General features: G+C 40.6%; 1 protein-coding gene across 25 annotated transcripts in view; it reads left to right on the forward strand.

Moving 5' to 3' along the window:
* LOC117260979 (protocadherin alpha-C2-like) overlaps positions 1-15,046 on the forward strand; it is a 198,071-nt gene extending 183,025 nt beyond the window's left edge. For all 25 annotated transcript variants that reach the window (XM_033633148.2, XM_033633142.2, XM_078169351.1 and 22 more), the window contains exons 3-4: positions 113-198; positions 11,837-15,046. In XM_033633148.2, coding sequence (XP_033489039.2) covers positions 113-198; positions 11,837-12,144 — 394 coding nt within the window. In that variant the 3' untranslated portion in view covers positions 12,145-15,046. The remainder of the gene's footprint in view (positions 1-112; positions 199-11,836) is intronic.
* Positions 15,047-26,011: the final 10,965 nt, after the last annotated feature.

Here is a 26,011-nt window from a genome sequence, read left to right on the forward strand (position 1 = left end):
AAATCCAGGTATCGGAATCAGTAGATAAATGGTATCAGAACATCTGTAATATCATAAATTTGGTAACTTTTCAAGTGTGTAAAAGTGTGCATGTTTGTTTTGTGTGTTGCAGCTCAGTGCACATGGAAGAGTCCTCAGTAATGCAAGGAGCCCAAGGTGTCCTGGTTCAGAACTGGCCCACTGCATCTAGCGCTGCTGGTAAGACTCAGCTTCTCTCACCTAAACCAGTCACAGCTACCTTCAACAGGCACAGTACAATAATAAATGTATATAAAGTGAGAGGTCCGCATGGCACACATGGACCCAAAGTGCTGTAACAACCATCTACAATCTAGTTTAATGGATCTCTGTGCAACCCTGTCCATGACACAGATTCAGACCAGCTAGGACCATCCTATACATGTACTAAACTGTACATTCCTAAAGAGTGTATCAAACCACGAGAGAGTCATAAAATGAGGAATACAGAGATATCAGCTACGAGATCGCCACGACCCACTCTTACCACTTCCCACTGCTGCAGGGAGAGGAAATGACACATGCTACGTAGGCGTAGATGGATATCTCTGCTCTCTGTATCAGGAAGGGAGACAATGCAGAGAAAAAGAGGGCGAGGGAGAGCCAATAGTTGATTGTACTATCAGCGAGATGTTTACAGAGGCATAAGCCACTGAGCCACAGAGGACAAACATTAGAGAACACATTAGAGAAGAAGAATAAAACACAATTGCATTCCCTCATCTATTAATGTGGATCTCTCTCATTGTCCAGCTCTCTTATGCTCACACTCACAAAGACAAAGATAAAGGATCGAACATTTTTGTGTATTTGTAAGCTTTTGATAACGTGTAGAGTATACATCTGTGCATTACACAACTGCATACATTCAACAAGCAGATGAATGCTTTGTAGTGATATATTTCACTATTACTCTCATGAAGGAAGCAGTCTTTTTAAGAATTTAAGCCACCAGGCATTTCAGCTGCAAGACAGCCTATGAAATTGCAGATACGAGTCAAATTCAAAGTGGTGTTCAAAACAGAATAGTAATTATTGGCAACGTCTTTGCTGTGAAGCAGCTGCAGGCAAGCGACACACATGGAAGCGTCAACTTAGCTCGTTGCTTGATAACCATTAAGTCTAAATTTAACATTTTCCAGCATTTGACACATTGTTGTTGTCAAGAATGTCAGAAATATTGCAAGGGTAGAACAGACTGTTTTCACCAAGCAGTCCAGTTCAGTTCAGAATGGTGTAATTTTGCCTTTCCATTGTCAAAAGTTGTGGATGGTCCCAATAAAGGCGTTCCATGCTGTTCTGTTTTTTTGTCACCCCTCTGTTGACATAAAGACAAAATAATTTTTGGTCATCTGTCCTTCATCAGGATGGAAAAGACCTCACCAAGGCTCAAACAAAGCACTGCAAAGAAGCATATTAGAAAACAGTGCAAGCTCGATCTCAAGAACAGGAACGCTGGAACAAAACAAATCCCTAAATGACAGCATACTCAATGCTAGATGACATTTCACGGACATTGTAATGTGAATGTCATTGCATATGATGCCATACTCCCAGCCCCTAACCAAGATTTATGACCGAAGACTCCACGGCACACACAGTGTCAGCGCCCTCCGTGCACTGAGGAGAATACAGTTGTCAACTCTTGACTTTCCTCGGGATGACAGGGAAGTGGAGTCGTAAAGGATTAAGAGTGAAGTTAAGAAAAGAGTGGCCTTGCGGAGAAAAATGAAGGAGGGGGCAGGTGAGATAACTAGACAGAAGTACATACAATAAGAGGAGTGGAGCGAGGACGACGGTGTAATTAAGTTTAGATAAAGAGGTGATTTGTTGTAATCAAGAAAGTAGAATTGGCCGAGACTCGTGTCTTTTATAGACAGGAGGCGGTGGGCTGGGCAGGCAGACAAACTACCCACACACTAGCTACTGTCTCTTCCTATCCGCACGCACACACGCACACAGCCTCCTCCGCTCTGCCATCGATTTGTTTCCTTGGCTGAGGACTTACAGCCTGCAGGCACTTCAAAACATGAGCGATTGAAAGATAGAGCGACAGAGAGAGACAGCAGAACAGGCAGTCGTGACGTCTTCAGGGTGGGTCGGTGATAACAAGATCAGCTGGTGAGGATTTAGGGTGGTCTAATTAAGCTGTGGCAGTTGGAGAACAACACATTGTGCACATGCTTTGCCTAAAGGCTAGCTGTCCATTTTTTATCTCATTGTTAGCCAGGTTAAGAATAGGCATATTAGCTGAGGGCTATATTAGCTTCAGGTCAGATTTTAGGGTTGGATTAAGGGTAATTCTGGGCTAAGAGTGGCAGATAATATGAAAAACATGTATATCTAAAGCTCCCTGACTGGAGGACAAGATTGGGAAAGATTTGTGTTCTGACTTTGAAGTTAGTTCTGTTCATCATGTCTCAGAAATGAGAGAAATGAAGATATTGATTCAATGTGGCCTGTCACATCACTGTGAGTCACAGTCTGTGCTATTTATAACTAAATCATCTTGTTTGCGAGGCAGGCTGCAGTCCTTAGGTGGAGAGCAGGAGTATACGGGAGTTTGGTTTGTTGAGGGAGTTCTTTCAGTCTGTTGTGCTGTACCTGCAGGGCGATGTTTTGCCTCACAGTCTATTTTTTGCTTCGACATGAGACATGGAGGTACAGCAGACAACGCCCCTGTTTCTCCCTCCTCTGATTCGGGAGCGATTTGTGCATTTGTGTTGTTGCATCTTGTTTAGTGTTTTTTCGTGTGAACGTGCGTGTGTGCCTGGCCGTGTTTCTGAGTGTGTTTTGGCTGCCTGCTTTGTGTGCTGCTCCTGCTGTGACAGATGGAGCGCAGCCCACGCCCAGATTAACAGACCCACATTAATGAAATCAGGGTTCTGCTTGCTGTCTAACTCGCTCTCCCTATCTGCTTCCCAATCCCCCTATGTCTTCCTCTTCTGTCTCTCCCACTATTTCACATCTCTGTCTCTAAACCAAAGATACGCAGGGATTCAGAGAGAGCTGTGCAGCATTGCAACCAGAGATGCAGAGAGAGACGGAGGGGGAGGAGGGAGATGTGCAGGTTGCAAAGCAAGGGGGTGATAAGAAATGAGAATAAGCAATAAATGATAAGGTGCAGAGGAAGGTAGAGACGCGATGAGCATAAACTGTTTGGGAGGGATTGATGATGAGTAAATCAGAGTGATTGACTGTAGCAAAGTCTGCAAAGGAAAGGAAGGAAGCAGTACAAGGCTGCTGTTGCTAGGGGAGAGTGGTTAGACTAGACACAGGGAGGGAGAGGGAGAGAGCTTGCAGCATTATTCTCCATCAGCACAAGCACTGTCACCATGACTCCTACCAATGTCCTACTGCTTCACTGGAGGATGTAGTTTCCACGGCAACCATTCATGGCCCCTAATATTGGCAGGAGAGAGAGGAAGGGAGGGGGGGCTGTTAAGAAGAGGGGAGTGCAAACATATGGCATGGGACAAAAGGTGCTGAAGGAGGGAGAAAGAGGGGGAAAGAGAAAAAAAAACATTTTGGCATCAGGTGAAGGACAAGATAAATGGAGGTGCTGACTGAAACGCACATACACGACAGGCAAAAGCTACAGAAGAGCAGGGGGGGTGACGAAGTTAAAGGAGGGAGGGACGTGTTTGGAAAGTGAGAGTTGGAGGTAAGAGGTGTAAAGGGAAGGAGGGAGCAGAGGAGTGAGTAACAGGAGAGTGACCTACATTCACTGGGGTGGTGGTGTACTGCAGAGGTGGATGCAGGTTTACTGTTTTCGTTATCGCCACAGATCGCACACATACGCGCTGAAACATACACACAGAGGGAAGAGAGGACAGATTTGATTAAGGTTAACAGTAATCAACTGCAGCGGGCAAAAATAGACTCAAGGGTGGAGGCAAAATGCCAAGAAAAAATGGTGGGCAAGAGGAGACTACTCATTTTGCTCCTTCAGTGCTTCAAGGCTTGACTATATGATCCACTTTGTAGCATCTAGCACCATAACTTTGTCAGTGTCATCAGGAGGGGTGGGTACAAGTTTGAATACGTACATTTTGAGGGATTTTGTCGCAACCCCTTCTCATAGAAATGACTTTTGTATGTTTCTATACTGCCTTCTTGATTACGTTGTTGTGGCAACATAATGGCTGCCTCGATTATGTTCAGAGATATTGTTTCTCTAAGGTAATGGAACACTACATTCATGTACCATGTAGGCTTTGGAAGGGGCTCGTAGGGGAGGGCGGTGGGCGTACAAAGTCATCACAGGTAGCTTACATCCTCGAAATGTTCACAGTTAATGAAAAATCCATTTACAAAACAAATGACAAACAACCTGAGATGAAGGCTGAAATATGACAGCAAAATAACTGATAAATAATTTTAACTATATGTCTGTTAGCAATTTCGTTAGCAATAAGGTAGCTACTTTTCACAGCTGCACTGCTGATCTTCTCAGCTAAAACTAAAACCAGATTTATGTTTCCTCAAACCTGCCAACAACAACAATTTATCTTCTCTGTTCTTAGATGTCCTTGAAAGTAGTTGTATTTTTTACCATAATGAGTTGATAGTGGTGCTAAATATAATATCTCTTAAGCACTGAAAGGTCCAAGCACACTGACTTCCCATTTACCTCTGTGAAGAAATAGGAACTGGATCATTTGGGCAACTAGGAATAGCAGTGGAATTAATGACTTCTCTGCAATGTTTATGTTAAGCAAAGTCATTGTGTGGGCCAGATTGGACCCTTTAGTGGGCTGGTTCTGGCCCATGGGCCGTATGTTTGGCACCCCTGCATTAATCAGTCCCAACAAAGTCACACCGAAACAGCTCAACTTTGTCATTTAACTGTTATGTAACATTACGTAAAGTCCATTCACATTATGGGTATTGATTGAAGCACTCTACTGGTATCACTTTAAGGGTACTGGTATCATAATTTTTTAAACAATACCCAGCCATATTTGTTAGCGAACAATTTACCGATAAGTGAAACTCGTTTTCATTGACAGTTTGCTGATACATTCAGTATCTACATTTTTGTGACTCACCAGATACATTAATTTGCATTATCCCCTCATTATGTTAATAGAAAATGTTATTTTCTCAGCATTACTTTTCCCTCAAAATGTTTTTGCTCTATTAAATTACTTGTGTATAAACGTGTTTTTTGAGTAGTGGATAAAAAGACACAAAACGGAGGCAAAGAAAAGACACAAACAGTCAGTTTATTGAAGTCAAGGCTCCGTAGCTTAAATTAAAGCTGCAGTCTTTAGGTTAAAGTACATTTGGTGTGAAACCATTTTTGGCACAAGCAGAAGGGCAAGGTAGAACAGTCTAGAAGCTGTCAGCGACTTTTCACAGTTTTTAAATCCCTCCGCCCCATCTGTTTCCTGTTCTCCACTTCAGTTATTTGCTTTCCTTTATTGTCACTCTGTTTTTTGTTCCCATCCTGCGCTCTCTGAGTCTTTATATATCTTGCCAGCTCTCTCCCTCTCTTTCTCTCAGGAGAATAAATCAATTTCTACTTCTCCGTTTATTTTTTATTTTTTATAGCACCTACACATACTGACATATACACACACACACCGATACAATGATAACAATTCCAACTCCCACCCATGCACCTACATTTATTGTGTTAAGCCCTGTCACTTGGGATTGCTTGTGTCCACCATCTGCCACTTGATCCAGCTGGGAGCAGACAGCAAGGTGTTCAACCTGGCATGAAACCCAAACAGACACACATACACACACACACTATTACACACTCCAATATGCATATGCAGAGACATAATCACTCTTAACAAACCCACAGCAAGCCATCATTATTGTATTATTAACCACAACCGTTTTTGGTTTTGTTTTTTTATTTATTTCATTTACTGTTAGCAGATCGGGGAATATATGGTAATTTATGCAGGCACAAAATGTATTCTTCTATCACCACCCAGGCATAGCAGTGAAAACACAGACACATGAATAACAATTAGGTTTTGAATAGACAGCAACATCACATTTTGTTTTTATCACGATGCGCACACACTAAGCGGCATACTAACAAACGCAGGTGCTATCCTGAAGAAGGGTGTGGTCCCAGCTGACTGTTTGCTATCATAACAATCACAGATTTCTCTACCACTGCAGTGTGGAGGGGAAAAAAAAGAATCGCACCTTCAGGATCTTTTAATACTTTTTTCCCCCCCCTCCTCCCACCCTCCATTTTGGTGGTGAGCATCGTGTTTCATATCTGCATCCCTGCACTTCCTGGCCCCTCTTCTTCTTCCTCCTCCTCCTCCTCTTCCTCCTCAGCTAGTTATGTAACGCTGCACTGCGCTCCACTGCGCTTCTGCCCAACTGGCCGATGGTTGGGCGAGACAAGGGGATGAATAAATTAGACGTGGCAAAATGGAGCTTGGGTGATTTAAGTGGCTGTGAAAACCTTGGGCGGCAACAGGGGAGTGAAGGGACATTCACACGCAGAGATGCCGGATTGAAGATTGCAGAGATCAAACTCAGGGGAAGAGAAGGAAAAAATCTGTCTGTGAATGCAAAATTATCGATTAAAGTGGCTTGTGTCACTCCAGCATTTCAAATACAGAGGCTTTCAAATACAGAGGTTAGAGATACATGGAGAGAGTAACAGAGCCGGGGGCAACAGTCATCAGTGTGAAACAAATAAACCATCCTAGTCTCTAATGTGCCTGGTAGTTATCATTGATGGACAAGCTGTTTAATACCCAATCACATTAATGTTACCATAAACATTGATAAGCATGATTAAGGCTTGTCAATAACTGGGAGGGACGGGTGCTGGCTGGCTTGGTTTTCACGCAAGATTAGTTGAAAGGTCAGAGGAAATGAGCGATGGAGAGAGAGAGAGAGAGGGTAGCGAAGAAAAGAGAAGGAGGTTGGTCGTGTGAGAGGAACAGAGAGAAGAAAAGAGGGGAAGTTTTGCTCTGCAACAGCCATCGACAAATCAGATTGAAGCAGTGGCTGTGTGGAGATCAGTGTTGGGCGAGATGAGTCTGTTACAATTATGAAGGAAGAGACGCAGGGAAGAGGCACGGAGTACAGTATAAGAAGACAGATTAAAGTAGTCAGTAGAGCTGGCATCACAAGTCAAATCCCATATTGCCTGTTGTACCAAAATGACATATGTTAATCAGAAAAAGCACAAAAGGAACCTTCCTAAAAGAGCAATGACTTAGAGGGGTGCAGGAATGAGTCCTAAAACCTGGAAATGAGTTGGCACTGTAGCACTTCTGGTTCACTCGTCTTGAAGTCAGTGGGTTTGTTCAATGGGTTTTGGGTTCGATGCCTGAAATAAGATCTGTGGTTGACGCAAGCTTAAGATATTTTCATGTTTTGTTCTACAACTTAATACATCAGTAAATACCCTGCTCATGAATTTTTAAGCTTTATGTGTCCTAAAAAAGGTGGCTGCCAGCAAGTGGCTAAATGAGACTACAGAACATGCTCTGAGTTCCAATATCCATACTACCTATATATAAAGTGTACCAGAAAAAAATTTAGTATGTCAAATGCAGTATGCCAAAGATACCAGGATGTTCTATTACATCCGATCCGATTTTCGGTATGCAAGCCAGCAAGCATGATTTAGAACACTTTTACAGCTTTGTTGTGGTGGTGACATCAGAGTCATGCAACTGTGGTGTAGTTTGTTTACAGCCTAACATTACCTTTTCACTTCTGGCGATTGCATTTACACTGCAAAAGTCATAAAAGTGTTTTTTATCTCTGAATATTATCTTGTTGAACAAAACATGTAAGTATCATAGACTTTTGTTACCTCAGAGATTATTTTCTGCGGTAATCCAAAATCCATTTGGAAAAGTCCCATTGGCTTTCTGACAAGGGAACCAGGGCGACGCTAGCCTACAAAAAAACGTCATCCCTGCAGCAGTCTATTACAATATGACCTTTTCAGTGGCACCACAGTTTAACTAAGCCAGACTACAGTTTGCCCCACGATTTGTCTTATTTTTAAATCCAGCACAACATATTGACCCTTTTTAGGAGAGTCACCCTGCCCTGCCTTGCCTTACCCTTTTCCATCTGTCTGCTCTCAGCATGACTCATCACTCTCCGGGGTATTGTTTTGTTTGTGAATGTAAGTTTGCAAAGGGGGCACTGGTGTCAAATCAAGTTCCCACATCGAGTTAGACAGGTAATTTCTTAGAGGCAAGAGAGTGGACACTTTAGAGCAAAGCATCGCCAGCACTCCAGTATTCTACATTTTTTTCAGCACATATTTTTGTGCTGCTTTTCTCCTGTTTCTGCCTTCCTTTGTGAGATTATAGAATCAGGGCCATGTTTCTGCTTGGGGAGTCAGATGAGGACTTATCAACTGGGGGGAGACTCTTGCCTTGTAAATGAATGTGACTCTCGCTGTCTCCATGTCTTCATGTGGAGGAAGCAGTGACTGGATCTAGCCTGTCCCGTCCTAATCTTCTCAGTCTCTTTGTCAAATTCAGTCTTCTCTCTGCGGCTCTTGCAGCTGTGTTGTCGCAGTCGCTGAAAGCAAGAGAGCTTTTTAGGGAATAGCATTGTGAAACAATTCAAATGCATGACCCACTTAATTCCTGCACTGTGGTCCCAGTCTGATTTTTAAAATATATGTGAGGGAATTAAACATGAATCATGACAAATCAGACTGAGGCTGCAACTAACAACTATTTTCATTACATAACAACCTGCCAATTACATTCCCAATTATCAGATAATAGTCTTGTCCATAAAATATAAGAAAATCATGAAAAATGCTCATCACAAAGCCCAAGGTAACATCTTTAAATTGCTTGTTTTGCATAACCAACAGTCCAAAACCCAAAGCTATTCAATTGGCTGTGTTATTTGTTGTTCAACTTATCATCTCAGCTCCAATTCAGACTAGAATCTGTGTGCGTTTAACTTAACACAATTAAGAAAATTAGATTCAGTGCCATTGTCTGCTTCGACTTGGGCAGTTTCCCTGCAGAAGGAGGAGCTTTACAGCAGTGTGCGTGCCTCTATGACTGATTAGAATTGTATGCCAAACAGGAGACGTCATGTTTGCCATGGATTTACTCCATGAATCCTTTACTGTGAGCAGATCTCACTGAGAGCTGGTAATTGAAAATGGTTTCAAAAAAACTGAAAGGAAAACAAGTAAGAAGAGCGAGCAAAATAGGAATTGAAAGCAGGGATAAAATTGGAACACGATATATATGAAAAAGGGAATAAATAAACTCCACCATATCACAACTAAAAGTTTATTAATGCTAGTAACTTATGGCTAAAATAGTTCATCCTGCTATTGTATAACAATGCAATCAAGGGCGTAGGTTTGGATTCAACATTAGGGTGGCACATACAAAACTGGGGGCATGGAGTCCTCCCCCAGGGAATTTTGAGCATTGAATACTTTAATGTCCTGCATTCTGGTGAATTATTATGCACCAATTTGTGAATTTGCTGCCTCAATTCATGGTTGAAATGTCTTTAGCCCTCTGCTAATTTAATGTTTTTATTGGGGGTATGCACATGTACTAAATATTGAGGCGGGATGTGTCCCCTGCATTAACTCCCCATGCATTAACTGTTTATGAGAATCTTATTCTCTCTCAGTGATGTAATGTACGATTTAGGCATATCAGTCCATCCCTACAGCCCACTTTAACCAGCACTTCCATCCTCTTCATCCATTATTATACTATTATACTATTTAGGATGACAGTTCATTTTGGGTAAGGGATGCAGCATGAGGAAAGCCGAACCCAAACACAGAGTGTATATTTTGAGGCTGGCTGGGTAATAGTGCAGTAAGAGAAGATTAGAAGATGGTATTTTCTGCCCTGGGTACTGCATGAGGTCAGGCTTCTTCTTCCAGACACTGTTCCTTCTGGTTGGATGGAGCCCTGCTCAGTTAATCTCCCCTTTGGAAAGAACTCAGAAAAGGAGTCAGAGAAATAAAAGGAATATGTGAGGCAAGTGTGGCAAGTAGGTCATTGCTGTGAGGAAAGAAGCAAAGTGACGGGGTCCTTTGCTGGTAGACTGCTTAGTTTCGTTACATACTGCACGTAGATAATAATATAACGATACATGCAATGAAGCAAGGGTGTGATCACTCATTAATGTGTACAGTTACACCTGTCAGTTACTGAATACTGACATGTTTGCTTTCCTTTTGTGCAAAAGATTCAAGTTAAATTCCTGTAAAATACTTTATTACCTTCCTCAGCCTTCAACGTAATGATGAAGTGTTTAATGCTTCATCAAACAGTGCCATGGATGTTAGCTTTGGCCAGGAGGGAGTCTTTGATTCATTGCCCACTTAGCAGTTTCTTCTTGAAACCTCCCATTAAGTCCCACCACCTACCACCTTTTATAGCATGTCATGGCTGTTCCTCAAGGAATGCCACTCATTATTGACTGATTAGATTTTTACAGTAGCTGCAGTGGAGGTTGGTGAACTCTCCCTGCAGTCAAAGTTTTAACACAGTAGGCCTGATTTATGTTCAGAAAAGTGCGGGGCACTTTTTTTATGGTCAGCTGCTTCGACTTCATCCTGCGGGCGGGTTCTGTGAGTTCAAAAGCTGCAGTTCAGTAGGGGGATTTGTCAGAGAAGGAATCAAAATGTGGTGATACTAAATGCAGATGCCTGTTAATTACATAACAACAGGCTTTAGGTAATCTCTTTAAAAAAATATATGGGTCTTTATTACTGATTAGGTGAAATTCACAAAGAAAAAAATTATAAAAAAGATGCACACCGCCACAATGTACCTGTCATCCTAAGAACGTGTTTGCTTTGGTGCAGTGGCAGCTCGGCAAACTACAAGTTCAACTTCAAAAGTATATTTTTTAGGATTTATCTAAAATAAAAAAGTGTATTGGTTCATACAAAAGTAATCCCGCTCAACCATAACTCAAGTTATTTTTCTGCAGAGACTGTGTTCTGGCTGTATGTTCATATTTTCTTTCTATTCTCTGTGTTTGAGATGTTTATGGGGATGTACCACCTCATGTCTCGGATGAGGTTGGAGCTTTATAAAAAAAGGTAGCAACCAGGTGTCAGACCATAAGCAGCAGGCATCCAAGAGACACAGCACTGAAAAGAAAACACAAATATAGCGTGGCAAAATGCCAAATGAGAGTGAATCTGGGGTTGGCTTTCACTTTCACTTTCACTAGCGAGTGTATTTACAAACTATAACCAACAAACCAATGCAGTATGCCTTTTACTTAAGCCACCCTATATTCAGTGAAATCTGTGCTAAATTAGTTTTTTGTTAGTGGCAGTTTTTTTTTTTAGAAAGAACGTGAGATTACTATAGCCATACATTAAAAAAAGACAATATCTGTTCAATGTCAGTCATTACAGTTGCCTCTTTACTGTACACACCTGCTCATATTTGCACCTGCTCTTCAGAGACCGATCATTTTTAACTGATCACACAGATTGGGCAAACTTTTGTAAATCCAGCAGAATTTGTTCTATCAACCTCCCTTATGATATCTCCTCCGGTTATTTGTTCAGTCTTTCCTTAAATTTGCATGCATGAAGGACAAACACAACCTGTGCCTCAGATGACTGGCACGCTGTGCTTCCCAGCTGCTGTGTTTTATAAATAGCATTCATAACATTAATTTAGGTGCACAATGCATCACAGTGGAGGTGCACAAAACTCAGTAAAGCTCACCCAGTGTTTCTGAAGAAAGGTCTATGAAAATCATAACATTTTTTTTATTTTTATAACCAAGCAAATCGAAAACAAATAATAACCCATCATCTATCTCTTTGTGTTTCTTTCAGATGCTGAAGGGGGAGAGGTGTCCCCCCCAATGGGTGCTGGCGTAGACAGCAACAGCTGGCACTTTCGCTATGGCCCCGGCGGTCCCGGTGCACCCCCACAACACCTGAAACCTGGCGAGGTCCCCCCAGAAGCCTTCATCATCCCCGGCTCCCCCGCCATAATATCCATCAGACAGAACCAGGGAGGAGAGGACGACAAGAGCGATTTCATCACCTTTGGGAAGAAAGAGGAAGCCAAGAAGAAAAAGAAGAAGAAGAAGGAGAAGAAAGACAAGAAGGATAAGGGCAAGGATGACGGAGATGAGTAGAGGAGCGGAAAGAGAAAACAACAAAGAAGAAGAGGGCGTTGTTAAAACAGAGGTACCAACCAAAGTCCACTGGGCAAAAAGAAAATGTGAAACCTATTATAGATTTTTCCAACTTCATTTTATTACCTATTTTCACTGATAATATTTCAAAGAACCTGGCCTTACCAAGATTGATTTTACCTTCACTCCCTTACTGAGGTAAATTTTCGATCTTGCCTTGATAAACAATAAAATGATTGATTTTGCTCCACGCCCCTATGTGCCTATACACCCAGAGTCAACTCATGTCAGTCACCTGTTCCAATAAGGAAGAACCACTCTTTGCCCCTGTCTTCAATTTTTTGTCCTTTAACCCACTGGGCACGTTGGCACCTCTGTCTTACCCCCACCCCAACTGATGTGTAAACCATTCTCTCTGAGAGAACACAAATACTTTGTACAAGAACAACAAAAAGCTCTGTGCCAGCCAAGGAAAAGAAGAACGACGAAGAAGATTGAGACAGATGTATACCATCTGGAGCTGGACACACACTACTTGTAAATAGCACAGGAGAGAGTCACTGAAACTAAGGCTTACAAGACACTGCTGCAGATTCCTCTGGTAATTACCAACAGTGTTTCCCGAGATCTCGAAGAAACCACATGCACACATTCGCATGCTCACACATTCAAACATGCAAACACAGATACACGTATTTACCATGACAAAGTAGATGTGGAAAGCACTTGAGACCTAGAGAGAGGGAGAGAAATAAGAAAAAAAAGGAGAGAAAATCAACTGATATCAAAGAAATGTGCTTAAAACGAGACACTGCAAGCTTTTTGCCCTGCACAGTCGCCTGTGTGTGGTGCGCATGTGTACATCAACTCTCTCAGGATGGAAGCAGCATCCTTTGCATTCACTCTGTATTTGCTCACTGCATTTGAAGGACACAGAGAGCTTCATCTCCAGCCAGAACCCCAACTGAGGAATGCAGAGAGCACCGGAAAGATGAAGAGATGGGAGGATACCTCACATTCTCCTGAGGATCACCGAGAGGAGAATCCAGCTGAGCTGGCTTGTGACTCCGCTTTCAGTCAGTGGACTCTGATGAAACCTTATAGAATATTAGAGGAGTCTTGAGATTTTGATAACACCTTCTCTTCTCCCCCTGCCGCAGCAAAAGCCTATGCTTTCTGCTTTGAATGTTTGGTAGCAACCAGTCCTTACCTGATACCTTGAGTTTACAACTGTTCACTTGCTTGTACTTGCCCCAAGCTGCCACGAGCCATCCTCTCCTCTCCCAACTGCCTTTTCTTCCCCTCATGGTCACCCATCCCCACAGACTGCCTCTTCACGTGATGATGAAGTTTGTGAACTTGTTCTGTTTTCATTTATTCTCTGAGAGATTCACTACTACAAACTCCTGCATATTTTTCTTTTCTTCCTCATAACTTTAACTGCTTTTTGCGTGTCATGCCCGCCCCCATTTACCCTTGGACACTGCCCCTAACCCCCCGCTCTGACCCCCCTACTCAGGATTGATCCTGGGAAATGGCCTGCTCTGAACATTGTGGTGTGCTGAGAACAGCATGGAGTAATGTGGATGAGGCCTGGGGAAGCCCAGTCGGGGGTCGACGCCCTGAACTCTTGTCAGATGTCTCTCTAAGTGCACAACGGTTCAGTGCTTTTAACTTGCGAATACTACAGTACACCGTTTATTTCTTGTTTGTAGCCACTAATGAGAGGGGACCAGGTGGGATGAAGCAGATTACAGGGGTGGAGGGCCGGGAGAAAGTGAGGAGACAGATGCCGTGGGCTGGCCCTCCACCTCCACGTACAAGAGAAGAAAGTTGTTCTCCAAATTGATTGTTTAGGATCGTTGAGTCACATATTAGCTTTTATGTACGCTGTAAATGTAGCGTAGACTTTTCATAGATTGTCTCTGCATTAGTAATTGAAACCTGCTCAAAGTACGGGCATCTAGGGATTCCCATCCCGCAGCTGTATCCCACCAATCCTCTCTCAGGAGGTTTTGAAAAAGGGGCACACTCTTGCCTCAAGACCTGCTTCTGTTGGTTCCCCTCCCCTGCCTGTAACTTGTTGCCACGTCCCCAAAGTTTTGCGGCTCAGTATGACGTCACTCCATTAAGTGGCTGCTGCATGTACTGCTCTAAGGAAACACATACTATATAGAGAAATATATATATAAATAGATAGATGGCTATGATTTTATTATTTTGTATTATCATTTTTCTTCATTACTCGCACAGGAGATATTTGTATGTACTTCTGTCTCTGCCAAACATCTATGTACTACAATCTTCACGCTCCACAGATGTTGTATGGCATCCACTAAACCTCTTTAGATATTTGTAAATGCTATAGTGTGATACCTTTCAACGCAAGTTTGTTATTTTTTTCTTTTACCAAATATGATTTTTGCTTTTGAAAACAAGCAAAGCAAGAGAAAAAAGGAAAAAAAAATCACTCTCTGTGTCCAGCTTTGACATGACGATCTAACTAACACTGTAATATTGTAACTGAAATATGTATGATCCTATGATGAGCTATCACTTCCCTTTCACTCTTAAAAAAAAGAAAGAAAAATGTCTGAAAAAAATATTCCAGTGTAAAAAAAAGTATATGTAGTGTATGCTTGTGTTTAGTGAGCGTTCATGCTGTCATTCTTTCCCAATGTATGGTGGTGAACTATGGTGGCAATGTGCTGTCCTGAGCGGACTAGCCCAGATCTGTTGTAAAACCCTTTTTTTGTACACCCGCTCATCAACTGTGACAGTGAAGTAGTGATTTTCATTTATTTCATTTATTTTTGGATTTTTTTATTTTACCTAAATGGATACAGTGGTAATGTGTTTTGTTTATAAATCACTAATAAAGTTTTCTTTCTTAAAAAATAAATGTGGATTTATTGTCTTTTGGCATTTGTGTGTGTGTGTGTGTGTGTGTGTGTGTGTGTGTGTGTGTGTGTGTGTGGCCTTTCTCTTTCTCACTGCCTGTCATTTGAATGAATTTATTGCAATGTAATTAACTGGCTACAGGAGAGGGGGAGAAATACAGAATATGACTGAATTTTTATATTAGCTTTGTTTAGGTTTTTATTAAAAATGTTAAGTTTTTTGATTACACAGTTCATTTGAATTCTTTTTAATACTGTGTAATGAATAAGACGATTTTTAATTAAAAGATAGCCTTATGTAATGAAAACCTTAATTAGAAATCAGTATCAGACATGCTCTTGTTTTACAGAGGCTTTTATCCTCCGGAGAGTTTTAAAAAAGGGGTCAATGTAACACTCCAGAACAGTGAGAAAGACTGAATCCCTAAAGATGAAGAAAGAGTATATCTCTTTATAACAGTGAGAACAGAACTGACAAACTATCTATTGGCTGCTTTCTTCTACTACACATGCTCACATCCCACTTCTTTCTCTGCAATGAAAGCACTCAGAGGACACACACAGGGAGAATGACCTGCCCAGCACTGATGCCTCATTTCTCCTTGTTGAAAGCCACGGTCACAGATGGTCCGAACAGTCCCTTGTGAGAAGAAGCTTCCAGACGCACTATAATTTAATAGAGTGGCTAAGTAGATTTATTGTATCCCAGTGGGTAAGTCTGTAGGAGAAAAAAAAAGTCCACAATAGAGAGACATCGGTCATGCTGGCCTAGATAAAATGCAGCATTGATAATCAATACTTATATCCAGTCATGTATTCAGACAGCTCAATACTTTCCTAAAGGGTCATTTAGAGCTCTAGGAACAACTGATTTCCTATTTTGTTATTCCATGTGTCCAGAATAAACAAAATTCAGACAAAAGTAATACAAAAATATAAGTAAACACTCTTTCCCAAAATCCAAAAACTAGAGTGCTTAAACTCAAATTTGTGATGTCATAGGGTATAAAGTCTGGAGTTGCTCCAAAGACAATAAACTGGGAAAGATCTGTGGTTCCCAAATGGTGGGTCATGGTCCAAAAGAGGGTCCCAGCTCCATTCTGAATGGACCAAAGTGACTTTCAAATGTGTCAAGTGTGTAAAAACCACACTATACCTAGTGAATATCTGGCACAGAGGTTCTAAATTAAAATGCAACAAGCAGCTACTTGACAGAGACGGCAAACTGTCTCGACGACATGGCCAAACACAAGTATGAAGCTGAATATTTTAAACTCTGTGGACCTTAAACGAATGACTAAGGACAACTTTGGACCCCATGGCTGGATCAGTTGGGAACCACTGTTCTAGATGATGCTGAATGCACCCAGGGAATTGTTCTGAGTATTTGATTACACTTTCTGTTTCAACACTGAGAATACTATAATAAAATAATGTTCATTTCGGGTATAAAAAAGAAAACATTTCTGTGGGTCCACAAAACCAGGCTCCCATTCATTGTCTATGGAGCAGATCCAGACTTTATACCCTATGACATCACAAATCTGAAACTGGTTTCTTGCTTTGAGATAGAGTAGCTCATGTTCACAAATATTGATTAAACTTAATTAGACCATGAAAATAACATATTGGAATTTGTAATTTAGGCATCTGTGCATATGTGCGTCCTAATACTGATGCTGCTCTTGAAATATATAAAGTTAATAAAGTCTCCCTTCCTCCAGTTTTTATCTTGTATCAGAGAAGGGAGACAACAGAGAGAAGTTCAAGAGTTCATGTTTAAAAAATTGCCTGTGAAATGCTCCATCGCATTTATTTAATTCTCTCCTGGAGAAAGAAAAAAAATGTTGCTATGGTTACAGCTATTTGGGGAATAGTCTCTATGGCAACAGCCTTATATACTTAGCAAACAGAGGAGGGTTGAAACAGCGGGGAACACAGGATGGGGTCAAGGTGTGTGTGGGTGTGTGTCCTTTCATACGCCACAGACAGATGACTCTGGCTGCTGCAGTTGCTGATGCAATACCACAAACACTGTCTCTGACTCCTCGCTGACATTTCACTATTAACAACAGCAGATTCATAGAAGAGCAACACTTTAACAAAAACCACTAACACCCACACATTTAAAATGCCTACAGTAACATATTCCCATGAGCATTCACAAAATGTGCTCTGGTCTTCCTGAATTTTGGCTCGTTTGAGTTATACAAACAAATTAACAAACAAGCAAACCGGCTCAGTGTGCAGGAAAGTAGCCTGCAGTGTTTGGTCTGCAGAGCAGTGAATCTCTGGCTAATGAATATGGATATATATTATGGCAGAGTGAACATGGAAGCCGTACAAGCAGAGCAGTGGGCCTCTGTGCTCACTCTGTTTATACGATGTCCAGCCCACAGAGACAAATGTAGACCAGTTAAACACAACATAAACATAGACTACTCTAAACTGTGCAGTGCATGAATGTACTTTCATTTACGTAACATGGATGAACTAAGCGAGGAGGGCCACATGGTGAAATCCAACTAAAACACTCTATTAACGTTAAAAGGGTAACCACATGATAAAACAGATTAAGCATCAGGGCACACTGGAGCTGAAGTGTGCATGTGTTTGTCTTTGTGGGTGTGTTGGCTGGTGATGTTGCCAGCTGCAGTGACTCAGCATAAACTATCATCCTGCTGAGGAAGGCAAATGGAGTGACTCGGAAGCAGCCAGAATGAAGATGGAGAGATTAATGTGCACAATAATTTTGGCCCGTGGCAATAACTGCACCTCACATCACACAGTGAGAGACACAGTGTGTGTGTGAGAAAGTGCAAAGGACTTAATGAAACAGGGACAGGCAGTAGGTTGAGAATTTAGTAAATTTGTTTCAGCCTGTCATGATTAATGCAAATGATCTTAATTGGACTACTGGTAGCTTAAATATAAATGAACAAGTGGTGTGCAAATGCAAATTTGGCCTTTGATAGTTGGCCTTAATAAATGATTGTTCTGTGGAATTTGCATTCAGTTCAATTCAATTCAATTTTATTCATAAGGCCCAATATCACAAATCACAATTTGCCTCAGAGGGCTTTACAGCATTCCTCTGTCCTTGGACCCTCAGAAAGAGCAACTTAGGGGGGATCTCTCTTCCAGGACAGACAGACGTATTTAATTAGATATATTTTTATGTGACAGTAAGGATGAAATTCAAAGGGGACCTTGACATTGTCACGAGAATGGCCTGCGTTCCCACCAAATTTGTCTAGGTTCCCACTGAGATAGGCACCTGTTAGTCTTTGGAGGGTCATGAGGGAATCTTGAAACAGTGAAAGTGTGAAACAGCATAGGCATGGTCATATATGATGCACATAAGGAACAGAGGTCACGGGGTGCCTTGACACTGTTGTGAGATCTGTGCCTGCAAGCACAAGCGCCTATAATGTTCCAAAATAACCCTGAAATAAAAAAGGATGGCATCAATTCCCTAGCTAAACAACAGAAATCAAATCAGGGGTTGCAGTGTGCAGTCATAAGACTGTAAAGGTACCTGAGCTGCTATTTCATTGACTGTGGCAGCAAGATTTACTGTCCAAGAGGTCACTGATCTGCCTCCAAGATGAAAAAGCAGACAGTGAAAACTTGCTGCCAGTGTGGGAAACTCATTTGCAAGGGCTACACATGCAACGTTTCCTACCACTGCTTTGAATGCAAAGATTAGTTTGCAATTTGGGAATTATATTTTCTTTTGTTTGTTGGTTGAGTATTGGTGTTGAATTGATAGTTAATAGCTATAATTAGACAGGAGTCATGAGGAAATTTTAATAATACAGCAGTGAGGACATTGTATTGACTGTTGGCTATATGGTTATATAATAAACCCACAGTTCCACAATATGCTTGCCATATTCAGTTTAAAAAAGGGATATTAAATCAGTATGACTGTTGTGTTTTAATGGCTTAAAAAAGAAAAAAAACTTGCCCTGCTCTCTGAAACAGCAATTAAGTAAAATTTGGTACTGGCAGATTTAATGAGGGGAGTATAGGCTTATGGCACTTGAAGATCTAACACTGTTACCAGCTGATATTGTAGCCTCTTTTGACTGGACAGTGTACATTTCATAGGTAGCATGGCATTTAGAAATCATTACACTGTCTGATAGTCCTCGCCTTACGTCGTGCGCGCTCTCGCGGTGTGCATGCAGATCTCAGCGGGCAGGCACAGTTTGGCAGAACACCTGCAATGAAAAGCTGCAGATAAAATACAGCACGCACACACGCCTTGATCGTACTGTATAAGCGTTTGCGTTTGGGAACCAGACATAGATGTGCATGAAAAATATCTGGTCTCCACTTAATAATCAGCCAGCAGTAGCCTAAGACACACAGTAATGCTGCGGTCACAACGCAGAGGTCATTTGATAGGCTACTGTGCCAATGGCTGTGCTCTGTGTTGTAACAGAATGGCGTGTCGGACTTCATGTATCACGGTGCAGCGCCTGCAGGACCTAAAATCTGATCACTGCTTGAGACGCCCCATCATTGTCAGATAGTTAAATCTAACCAGGGAATTGACGTACATGTTAGTGCGTTACACTGTCAGAGCTTTAATCTGTAAACACTGAGGTCCATGTTAGAAAACCTTACTGTGTGAAAATACTACATGATGGCAGCACATTGCCTTTTCCATTCATTACTACCCGCTGCACCTGGTCTATCTGAGGGAGCCCTAAGTAAAAGGCGCCATCTCCTGGTGTAAGTATCACAGCACATTTGACCACTAGGCTTTCCCCTCCTTGTATAATTATTTTGATGTTTTTCAAACTGTCATTAATTGTGAATTTATAATCTTGAGTATCATTATTTCTTGTGACTGGAGGACAGATTAATTTCAGCTCACTTCTGCTTTTAAATTTCCCTTTCACTGATGGTGAATTTTAACTCACGAGTTTTATTTTTGTATCTGTTAAAGATTCCTTAAACATGTTGTTTTCATGTGGTTTATTTCTCCACTTGTTAATATAGCCTATAAAGAAAAACTTTATTCTTTCATAAAATGTAAAAAGTAAAAACAAACAAACAACGAGATAGTGCAGCATTGGGTGCAAATGTTTTAAATATTTGCATGGTTTTGATAAAAACCCACAACATTTTTCAAAATAATATAGGCAATTACATTAATATCAGAAATACACAAACTTTTTTTTATAACTTCCTAATGTAATTCAGACAAAAATGTGGAACAATTTAGTTTAGTGAAGAGGTGTGCCATGCGTAAATATTATCAAAAGCAATCATGCGACCACTGAAGGAAGTATAGTTAACATTAGTCAATCCATCTTGGCCTTAGCACATTGAGATGGCCGTAAGCAAACCAGAGGGAATGAAAAAACAAAGTCATGCTAAGTGAAATCATCACATTGTTATCTTAATCAAAACAGATACCTGAGTTAAAACATACCAGGGAGGTTGGAACAAGCTGTGTCACTGATCCCTGTTACACGGTAAAAAAAACGAAACTGTACAAATACACAAAAGCACATTTACACATACTTCTGTAGCTAATAAAAAAAGATCCCAGTTTAATCTTTCCTGAAAATGTTTTGGCAACATGTTGAACAACAGGACACAAACATATGGTTTTACTTTAATAATGAGATTTTGCCCTTGCTCATCGATGGCATTAATAAAGTTTAAAATCATCTCAAAACTGTTTGATTTTGTGTCATTTTTTTGTTAGTATTTAGTGGTGGCTCTATTTACCCTTTCCCTATGCTCATAGCAAGTTGGGTGAGAGGACTAACTGTATTTGATTTGATGACACTTTTATTTTGCATTAAAGGCAGCAATTGTAAAAAGTGGCTCCTGTCACCATGTTTTATCCCTACCTCTTTTCAGAATGGGCTATCAGACAGCTTCAGTGAGGTTGACTACACTTACTTGCTCTTAATGGAAATCTTTGAATCTTCATCTTTAAATCAATTGTGGTGTGAAGCATCCAGTCACTGAAATAGTTTAAGTAAAGACCAGAGTGTGAGAGCAGGAATGATAAGCACAAGATGGCATTTTTTTAACTACAAGGTCTTTAAATACATGTATACATTAGCTAAAGTTAACTGACAATGTCATAAGAACCTCAGTATCTTCAGTAGCCTAATGGATAATAAACAGAATCTCTCTGCGCCTTGGCATCTCAGTAAATCAGAACTAAGAAGAAAACTTCTGCTTGGAGACACAAGGATCAAGGGTATGGCAGGGGTATGGTTGGAGTTTGGCATTGTAAGAAGGGCAAGGTGCAAATGTAGGGGTGTATAAATGTGGGGCTGTGGTTGGGATGAGTCACTGTAATGGGTGTGTGGTTGAGGTAAGCATACATTACAATTAAAACGGTGGGGCAAATAGGACCAGGAAGGGCAAAATAGGTAAATGCCAGCCATGGAGCCAAAGGGGGAGGCCCCCAGGTCTCAGCCATGTGGACAGAGAGCTGAACAAGGTCACCAGTTGGAGGACCGCCCTCCACTCAACTAATCTATGTAGGTAAAAGGTAAGAGCGTCTTGTATTATGTTAAGGGCGAGTGATGAACTCTCAAATCCCTGTGACACATCCATAATGATGAACCAGAATTCAGACTGTTCCTATGTCTCTCATCCTCTCCAATGCAAACAGAGTACTCTTTATAAAAATACACAATAATCAGTTGTATTAAGGGGTTTGATTAATAAAGGAATATGGAGGCACAATGTTCCTTCTAAACCAGTGAACATATAATTCAAGACTCAGGTAAGAGTCTTCTTTTTCTTTTTTTCCTGAAAGTGACTTCCAGATTTTAGCTTGATTTGAGAAGATGATTTTGAGTGAGTCCAACCAGGAGCCAGATTTGGTAGCTCCAACAATAGTGCATTTATTCCTACAGTGCTGACCAGCGGATGGATGGGCTTTTACCCAGGAGGAGTGAGCAAGAAGCTCAATTCTGTGCGTGCACTGCAGAAAGTGAGGAGAAGACAGATCAGTCTTTGTCAACCATACAGAGGTAATGAAGCTTTTCCATGTTTGGCCTAGGTTCAGTGTTCAACTGAAATATGTTGAGGCTGTTGCACATGTCTTTTAGCTGGTCAAACACATCAGTGATTTTAAATGAAGTCACTATTCTTTGAGTTACAGTATTCACAGTTAAGCCAGAGTGCAGGAGTTGCCAGCTATGGCATATAAATCCCTACTTGTGGAGCTGTGAATTATATTAAGAAAATAAAACAACTTTATCCACCCTGAATGGCTACCCCACATGAGTTCATGGACAAACCCTCATTTAAGGTTTCAGACAATATGATGAAGCCGGGATACCAAAATATGTTTAGATTTGTCCATGGGCCAGCTGACGGAGGGCAATCGTTAACCTTCATATATCATCATATACCTTTTAGATTTTCCTTGTAATTGATAAAGAACCTATGTTTATGTTTTTCTTGGTGGCTGACCGGAAGTAAAGAGGAACCAAAGCTGTTGCCGTAACAACAGAATAGCAATAGTCTTACATAAAATAAAAAATAAATATATACAGACTAACATTATTGTACGTGTTAAGCGTAAATCCCGAATTGCAGTATAAACGTGAAAACGTAAACATTAAATTATAAAACGTGGTACTCGGTGAACTGAATATTTTAATAGCTATATGAATATTTAAACGACTGTTTCCGGTGTGCGGAAGTAATTACGGTTAAGCGCCAATACGTCATTCAGAGGAGTCCCTTTAAGTGAGTGACCCACGGCTGCTCTGTTTGGCTGTGCTTGTCACATTAAATTACTTTCCCTCCTCTTCTTTTATTAATGTAAAAAGGGAAAGATCAACCATTTAGACAAAACGAAAGACAAGTTTCTTTTCCGGACTTCAGCAGCAACGAATTTAAGTTCTCTAATGTTACTATTCGGTAAGTGTAGTTAGCCTACCTCTTCACCGACGTAACGTTACAGGCTAAAAACATGGTGGTGGTTAACCGATAGCTTTAGAACTATTCTAGCATGTTTCAACGTATGTTAGCTTATTTGTTTAGCCTGATTTTACAAATGTTAAGTGGTTAACTAAGTTACCGGACAGTCACCTGTTACGTGGCTACCCCCACGTCACCCGGTAAATGGCTAGCTAGCATTAGCATATTCAAATTTCGTCGTCATATGTATGCTAAGTGACGCCATGTTAGCGCTCCCAAAGGTGGAACACTTGTCTGCATCATAATGGCGGATGAAGCTTTGGAGCTTTCTTTCTGTCTGTGCCGAAAATTATTAGAAAAGTCACGGTTTCAAAGTCAACAGTCATAGTGACATCTGGCGGCTTATAAAACTAAAGCACTGACGTTACAACACCTTGCGGTTTTTAATGGTTTTAGTCTCGTATGTGTGCAATAAAAGTTAATCAAGTCTTCGTGGTTTTGTTAAATATATAATAAGCTAATACCTTAATTCCTATTTATTTAATTGCTTCCGCTAACATCCATGATCAGAACTGCTTTCATAGCCGCGGTATGTTATTCATAGCCATATAAATAGCAAGAGATATGTATCCAGTATTATTTATCTAGACATTTTCTATTTCTATGTTCATAGCAGAGGTCTGCTACTCAGAAATAACAGACTGTAGAATACCGTTTTGGCCTATAATCAGACTCGAGTATTCAACAAAGCCGTGTAATGATGTGCAATCTGTTATAGTAAAATAATTATGTCCAGTTAAGTATTGCGCTGTCCAAAAAGTCTAGATACAGAGTGTTATTGTACCTTATAGTTTGGGCCCATTATCCGTTTTGGACTCATGCGTTTAAACTTCCTGGGCTATATTTATGTAACATATGATTCGCCATGTGATTTTATTGAAGAATGCTGTTCATTAAATTAATCTATTACTTCTTTCTTTTTACATTATTACTTGGTACCAGGTGAAAATGTTCTCAGTGTCATGATTATATCTTTGAAGCTGACATCGCCATATTTCTCAATGATTCTCCTCTCCTCGTATGCCACTAATGTACCTATCACATAGTTCAGCTAAGAAACCGTCAAACTGAAGAATTGCTTTCTGAGGCCTTAGTGAGGTTTGAAGCTTCTGACGTCATCAGTCACGTGGCATTCTTCTTTTGACACAATCTCCAACACAATGATTTTCAAACAGTGAGGTTCACAGCTTTGGTATCAGTCAGGCCACATCTAGTGCACAAGAAAATCAAGCCAGTACAAAAGGACACAGAACATGATGAACCTAGTAACACCAGAAACTCTCCACAGGTACATGGTATTAATTGTTAGCTATGTTTTCAAGCTCACAATGATCCTACATCTTTATAAGCAGTGAACATGCTATTTGGTAGATGCACCAACCATTATTGATCTTGCTCACGTTCTTTTGTGAGTTTAACATCTGTGAAATTTGCTCTGTTAACATTAGTTTATGACAATTACCAATATGTCAGTGACAGTTTTCTCTTTTATATTTCTTTTCTTCATCTGCAGAGGGAATGGACACAACTTTTGTCAGTGACTTTGAAAGTGTGCTGTGTCAAAGAAGAAGAGGTGCATTAAATATCTGTGCTAATAATGGTGATTTCTTTTTTAAAATCTTGAAAGCATGGTAACTCACAATTACAAATTGTTAGCTCAATTGTCATTGTACTATATTTGTGTGGAATGTATAGCATTTTGAAGTTCACAATACTTTTGAGTTAGCCCTTTTCCTACTTACTATAAAAAAGACTAACTGGATGCTTTTAACTGCCCATCAACACACTTTATCTGGGATTGTATGTGTAAACCAGTTTTACTAATTCTAAAATTCTTATGTTAATTTAAAGATCTATTGCAGTGTGCGGTATGTTTTCTAGGTTATTCAAAAGGACGAGTGTAAATCCATAACAAGCTGCACATGGCAGTAGAAAGTACAGTATTCTAAACTAAATGTGTCGGTGTTGTGTTGTGTGCTCAGGTTTCTGGGCTGCTTGTGGATAATGCTGGACACACCTGAAGAATGTTTCCCTGCTTGTCTTCTGTACTGGTAGGTAAATTACATTACAATCGCTTTCATGTGACAACGAAGAAGAAATGTACATTTAACACACTCATGAGAACAAAATTCAGGATGTTGGCTAATTTAAATTAATTTCATATTTTTTGACATAAGCACTGACTTGACTGTGCTAACATCACCCAACATGAAAGAGTAATGCTGCTGCATATGATGTTAACATAACTTCATGATCATTTTGATATTATGTGAGTCGAGTTTGTTGATGCTGAAATCATGAACAGCTAAAATGGCCCCTAGTTTAGGTTAAATTTAGAACTGTGACATTTACCATTAAGAGGAGAAAATGGAGAAATTAAGTCAAGCACAGTAATGGAATTACTGCGTCAAAGACACCATCAACTGAGACTCATTAGAGTTTAGTATCATATTTGATTAATTTCATGATTTACGGCTAATATTTACAATATCAGTATGTTATTCATGAAGCCAGTGTATGGAGAAATGTCTGACTTGGCACTGGGGACTACAATGTAGCACATATGAAGACAATCCAGCTTTCAAGTTTAAAGGCATTACTGTGATGAGATGGTGGAGCTTCTGACCAGCTGGTTCTACTGAAGTTTGAATATCAAGCAATGAACAGCTAAAAGGTAAAATAGTGGGTGTTTGTTTCTCAGAAGCATTAGTTGACTGCCTTATGATCTATAGTTTCTGTATGCCTGGGTCCAGTCCTTCGAATCCACCCAATCCATTGGAGTGTAGCAACCTGTCGATTCTGTCTGATATTAGCAAAGATTCCTTAGCAAATGATTTGTGCTTTTGACATGAAGGAAATTTACCAGCAACTTGTACAGAGAAGTGGCTTAGGTTAATACTGTAACATCTGTGTCATTCAGTGGAGCATATGCCAAATGTAGAAGAACACTAGAAAAGTGCATGTCCTTGTTGCCCACTATTTTTCTTACG

This window comes from Epinephelus lanceolatus, chromosome 7 (assembly GCF_041903045.1).
Source record: "Epinephelus lanceolatus isolate andai-2023 chromosome 7, ASM4190304v1, whole genome shotgun sequence".
Lineage (NCBI taxonomy): Eukaryota > Metazoa > Chordata > Actinopteri > Perciformes > Serranidae > Epinephelus > Epinephelus lanceolatus.